Source organism: Apteryx rowi, unplaced genomic scaffold, assembly GCF_003343035.1.
Source record: "Apteryx rowi isolate R43461 unplaced genomic scaffold, aptRow1 scaffold_251, whole genome shotgun sequence".
Classification (NCBI taxonomy): domain Eukaryota; kingdom Metazoa; phylum Chordata; class Aves; order Apterygiformes; family Apterygidae; genus Apteryx; species Apteryx rowi.
The window spans coordinates 205,624-211,623 of NW_020448875.1; the positions used below are offsets into that span (position 1 = coordinate 205,624).

The 6,000-nt window shown below is 59.8% G+C and overlaps 1 protein-coding gene across 1 annotated transcript in view; it reads right to left on the reverse strand.

Annotated features, from left to right (window-relative positions):
* The window catches only part of PTK2B (protein tyrosine kinase 2 beta), a 33,716-nt gene that overhangs the window by 17,738 nt on the left and 9,978 nt on the right, over positions 1-6,000 (reverse strand). Inside the window, exon 2 of the mRNA XM_026067006.1 lies at positions 2,149-2,396. Within this exon, the coding sequence (XP_025922791.1) occupies positions 2,149-2,355 (207 nt within the window). The 5' untranslated portion in view covers positions 2,356-2,396. The remainder of the gene's footprint in view (positions 1-2,148; positions 2,397-6,000) is intronic.

Below are 6,000 nucleotides of genomic sequence, written 5' to 3' on the forward strand. Positions count from 1 at the left end.
CATTTTCAGTGTACACATATTCCTAAAGCAGGTGTGTCCCTCCAATACMTGGGCACTTTCAAGCTGAATTTCCCCTGAAAGCCTTTTTTTTTTTTCCCCCTTACGAACTTTACAGTCTTCAAGTTCTACAGATAAATTTAGAGAGCTCAAAAATGAAGAGAAAATACAATACGACTGCAACAGAAATGTCCCTGTAGAGAGACCACAGCTCCATGCACAACCACYAGCCCCAAGGGTCTCCACACGGGGCCTCCAAAGATGCCTTGGCCTTGGCCAACCCACTATGCAACAACCTGCAGCTTTCATGTGTCTTGCCCAAGCTCCTTGACGTGTTTCGGTCCAGGATGAAAACCTGATGGGGTCATTTGCTCCCTTCTTTGCACCCCAGCAGAGCTACGCCTGATGCACGGCATTGCCCCACAAGCAAGCACCAAAGCAGATACTGCCAGCAGTGCACAGCCTGGCTCACACCAGCCCTGCGTCCTCACCAGGCTTTCATTGCCAGGAGGGGATGTGAGGGGAAGAGAACAGAGAAAGAATATCTGATCTGTCCTTCAAATCTCCCAGTCTCCAGCTACTTGTGACTGAGAAACCTCCAAAGCCGGACATAATTTTCATGTGTTCASGAGCCCTCAGTGAATTTCTTTTCCGGGAGCTTGTCTCGTCTTGCCTGGACACCACAGCAACTTCTGGCCTCTGCAATAGTTTGTTCTCCCCAGCRAGGAGCAGCTTCCTCCTGCTTCAGGTCTTGTACAGAAGAAGCAGGGACCAGCCAGAGCAGTTTGGTTTCAYGGCCTCTCTCCCCTGCCTTGCCCCCCGGCACCTCTTTCCCAGCCTAGAGCATCCTCGCCTGCTCCAGTCGCTGCTGAGCTCCCCTCTGAAGCCTTTGTCATGCCATGAGCTCCTCCGTGCGACAGAAGGACCAGCAGTGCCTTGCACGTCCTGCTGGCTGAGCAACAAAGCCCAGCTGAGCTGTGTTTCGGTCACCTCCGCACGAGTTTATGGCAAGGTGCTGCCCCCAGGACTCAGCCCCGGACAGCACGTAACATCACCCACTGCACCAGGGCACGCAGCTCCCACGCTACCCAAGGGAACACATCCCAGCCTGCAAGTCCCCAAGCCCAGTTCCCAGGTCTGGGATGGAAAAGGAACAATGTCGTGTTCTCTGTTCTCTCCAGGATGCAGGGATTTTGTGTTCACACCGGTTAGTCAGAGGCCTGCCAAGCTCTGCAGGGCGCCCCGTGATAAGCATCTGCCTTGAGAGCCACCCAAGGCAGATCTGACCTTGCAACCCGCAGATAAGCAGCTCAGCGTTGCTTCACCACCCTGTGCCCTCCAGGCTTCCAAGCTTGCTAAACAACCCCTGGCCCCTGAGGATGGGTCTGAGCAGGTCCTGGCATGGGGCCAGGCCTGGGGTGGGAGGCGCAAGGCTTTGGGGAGCAGCACAGACACGGTAGAGTGGCAACAGGCATCTCCGCAGTGGTGCTTCACCGCCAGACTTCAGAGCTTCTCTAGCCTGGCACGTTAAAGCCATGGGACACCAGCCTGGAACGTTAAAGCCATGGGATACCTGCCTGGCACATTAAATCCATGGGACACCAGTCTGGAACGTTAAAGCCATGGGATACCTGCCTGGCACATTAAATCCATGGGACACCGGCCTGGCACGTTATAGCCATGGGATACCTGCCTGGCACATTAAATCCATGGGACACCAGTCTGGAATGTTAAAGCCATGGGATACCTGCCTGGCACTGGGGTCCTCACTGATGCAACCCCGATTCACCTGAGGATATCTGGGAAGGCTGCAGCAAGGGAGCTTGGGCACTCAGATACGCGGATGCTCCCAGCACGGCCACACCAGGCGCACGCGCCCTTGCACGCATCGGCACGCTCACGTGTGCCCGTATGTGCGCGTGCACCTATGGGGACATGCACAGACCCCAGGGAACGACTGTGGCTATTTCTCCCGCCGCCCCATCCCAGCCCRGTTCCTCCCTTCCCTCCGGGTCCCGGCAAGTCTCACTCACGGCGCACTGGGGGATACGGTGCCGTGGGAGAAGGTGTCTGCAGGGAAACCAGCTCAGCCGCCACGGGGACAGAAAGGGCCTCGCGCCCCGACCCGAGCGCGTCCCCTTCGCCACCTACCCGGATCTCCGTCGTCACGGGGCACTTCACCAGCTTGAAGTTCTTGCCCATGTTGAAGCTGTTGCTGTAGAAGCACACCTTGAGGATGCGCATCTCCTCGCGGTCGGCCTCCAGCGGCAGCATCACCATGGGGCTCTCCAGCGTCCCGGCCAGGCTGCGGAAGGAGCTGCTCCGCTGGCGGCCCAGCGCCTCCGGGATGGCCGACATCCTCACGACGCCCGGGCTGCTAGGAGCRGAGCATCCCTTCCCTGTGGGAGAGAGATGCCGATGGGGGGGTGCCGTGCCGGGGGCCCACGGGGAAATGGGGGACCCTGGAGGGGGGCAGCACCCTGCGGGATGGGGCGCGGGGAGCCATGGGAGGGGGGACAGGGACGGGTGAGGAAACTGGGCACAGGGGTGGGATGGGACGCAGGGAGATCCCAGTGCGAGATGGGGGAAGGGAGGCAGGAGAAAGAGAGAGAGAGAGAGAAAGAAAGAAAAAGAAAGAAGAAAGAAGAAAGAAAGAAAGGAGGAGAAAGAAGGAGAAAGAGAAAAAATGGAAGAATGAAAGAAAGAAGAAAGAAAGAAAAAGGAAGGAAGGAAAGAAGGAAAAGAAAGAAAAAGGAAGAAAGTAAAAAGAAAGAGAAAAAGAGAGAAAGAAAGAAGGAGAAAGAAGGAGAAAGAAGGAGAAAGAGAAAAAGGAAAAAGAATGGAAGAATGAAAGAAAGGGAGAGGAGAGGAGAGGAGAGGAGAGGAGAGGAGAGGAGAGGAGAGGAGAGGAGAGGAGCGGAGCCCCGGGGCTGCTCCCGGGCACGCTCATCCCCTCCCAAGCTGCTCCGCAGACCCCATCGCTCCAGCATGGCGTGGACCCCCCCCCCCCCCATATCCTCATTTTTTCTCCAGTGGGCTTTGTTTCCAGGCAGGTTTCGGCRCGGAGCTCTGCAGAGACACCCGCGGCCCTTCAGAGGGATCGTCCATCCCCCTAAAAACCACAAGCCTGCTGCAAAGCTAAAATTAAAGAATAATTTAACCGAAGGGCCGTAAGAGCTGTGGGATTTTGGCCGCAAACATTTGCAAGCGCGAGGCCCGTCRCCGAAATTGGCTTTCGGGGAAGCTGTCGCCGGGCGGACGGAGGAAGAAGAGGCTGTGGTCACCCTGCGAGCATCTGAAAAACGGGAAGAAACCTCCGCCGTTCTTCCCCGCCGATGAGGAACCCCGAGAAATGCAAGACGCCCCGGCGGCGGGCTGCAGCGTCGGCGCAGCGGGARGGATCGCCGGAAAGCGGGGCGGCTTTGGGAGCGCGGAGCTGGACTGACACCCGAGAGACGCGGGGAGCTTCACCGTCAGCCCTGCAAGCCGATGCACCTGGCGGCGCGCCTCAGTTTCCCCAAATACCGGCGGAGGAAGAGGCATTACTGTGTTTTCTTGCAAACCGCGCTCTCGCTCGGTGCAAAAGCTGGGGAGATGACTATTAAAGCAGAATAGTTTCCCCCCCCCTGCCCCCARAATCGCAAGAGCAGAGCTCGCCTGACCACAAGGCGGGCGAAGCGCCGAGAGGCCGTGCACCGCGCGGCGTGTGGTCTGCCACGGCCGCCGGCATGGCTCATCTCTCGCGGCTCCGGTCTCGCCGGGGAGATTYTAGCAACTCTCCGTATACCGAACCGTTGCCCCGAATGGGGAGGAAAGACCCCTCCGGTGCCACAGCCAACGCGACGTGCGCTGCAGCGAAGGCAAAACGGGAAAAGCAACCCGCGTTCGCTTTCGTCCGGAAGGGCGATATTTATTGATGTCGATTTGCTCATTTATTTTTAAGGGGGATAAAACCCAGGAGCCTGTTCAAAGATGTCATCTGAGCSGAGAGGAAAGCAGCTGGGGGTTTTCTTTTTGGAAAGAATATTAAGGCTGGGTCGGCCCAAAAGGGGTTTTGGACCTTGGTTGATCCAAAGTTTTCTTTTTCACGACCGCAGTCACCAAGGGTCCGTCATCCCCAAATCCGCCAGATAAAAGTGAGCTGCCGGCTGACCTGGGAAAAGCCAACGATTTGCATGGGTTGGAATAACCCCCAAAATGAGGAAAATTCCCCTCGTTTGAACAGCAGAYGCCCCAAGAGCAGGGCGGCCGGGTGCACGCCGGGGAACGATGCCAGCCCAGCCCGGCCCAGCCCGGCCGTCAGCCTCCCCGTGGAAATCTCCGCGCTTCACTCTGTCCCCCGGCACCGGCCAGCCCAGGCGGTGCCCGTGCCGCGGCTCCGGCCCTCGGTGCCGCGGCCGAGCTGGGGCCTCGAGTTAATGATTAAACAGGCGAGACGCTGTCTGCAAGCAGGAGCTTTGCAGGCAAAGCCCGCGCGAGCATCGGTCCGGGCCCCCAGCAAGGGAACGGGTGGCGTGATGCGGCTCCGGGGTGAAAACGCCGCCCTGGCACGGGGCATAAACCGGGGTCATCCCTGGGCATCCGTCGGGGAGCCCAGGTGAGTCCGTAGCGCCTTTCCTGGTCTGCAAGGAGAGGGAAAATGTAGCTCGGAGACTCCAGAAAACCTCCCCGTTCCCCCACTTCCCCTTTGCCGCTGTGATCTGGGCARAGGCGGCTTTGCGGCGAGCGGTGCCGCGGCGCGATTGCAGCTTGCGCCATGCCAGGGCCGCGCGGCCCGAGCCCCCAGCTCCCACGCAGCCCGCGCCCGCGCTCCGCCGGGACGCCGTGTGCCGGCTCCTGCGGGCTCCGGCTTTTTAAAGCAATGCCACTGAGTCACCGGCCTAAAAATACGCGCGGCTTCGCCTGGCACTTCCAGGGCTGCGCACGGGGTTTTGCTGGCAGCGGTGCAATTCGCCCTGCGGGAGCGCGGACGGCCCAAACTTTGTTTTCCAGGTTTTGCCAAGGGGGAGGAGGCTCTGCGTCTCCGTGGATGTGATGGAGCGCTGCTGCGGCGCAGGTGGGAGCTGGGACCCCAACTGCAACCCGCATCCCGGGTCCGGGAGCGCCAGGGTGGCGGAGCCTCCTCCACCGGCGCGTGCACGCACGCTCGTACGCATTTTCACACCGGCTTTTTCTTTCCTTTGCAGCTCTGCAACCCACATCCTTTGCAAAAACGCTCCCACAGCCCATCTCCCTGCAGTCGATGTGCATGGTAACCATGTCCCCTGCTCGTGCTGTCTTGTCCCCGCGGGCCGCCGGGGCCGCCGGCCAAAGCAGGGACGGCCACGGCATCCCCACGCGCCGGGGAAGCACGGGAGCCGCCCCCGCGTCGCAGCGGGATGTCGGGACAGAGCAGCAGCACCCGGCTGGGAGCAAATCCCACGCGGGCGAAAGCCGGGTTGTGTCTGCCATGCAGGATGGAGCGAGCTCTCCCAAAACCTCCCCCCGCTCCGACACGGAGCAGATACGGAGAAAACCGGGGAGACAGCGACAGCATCCACCTGGGAAGCAGGAGGCCAAGCGAGCCCGGCAAGGGGCGTGGAAACGCTCCGCTTCAGGTTTTCCCGTAGCTATTGCTGCTCCCGACTCCGGAGAAGAGGCTCGTACCCAGCGGTGACACTTCTCTCCCCACCTACAGCCTCCAGCAAGCCCCTACGGAGCATATACCTATATATAGCTACATAAGTGTATATATATATATATATGTATTTTTTGGTTATACATAGTCATATATAGCTATATATACCCAGAACTATATTCAGAACCGCCTGCTCGCAGCCCCCCCTCTCAGACCGCCTCGGCRCTGCGCGTGAAAGCGTCTCCCCCCGACGCGGCACCAGCGCCTCGAGCAGCGGCTCCGCCTTTCCCGAGGGAGCTCGCTTCSCTCCGGCCGCGCAACAGCTTCTCCGGCCGGCGCCCGGGGCCCGCTCCCGAAACCTGCGGTCCCTCGGGGCTCGCGCGGCC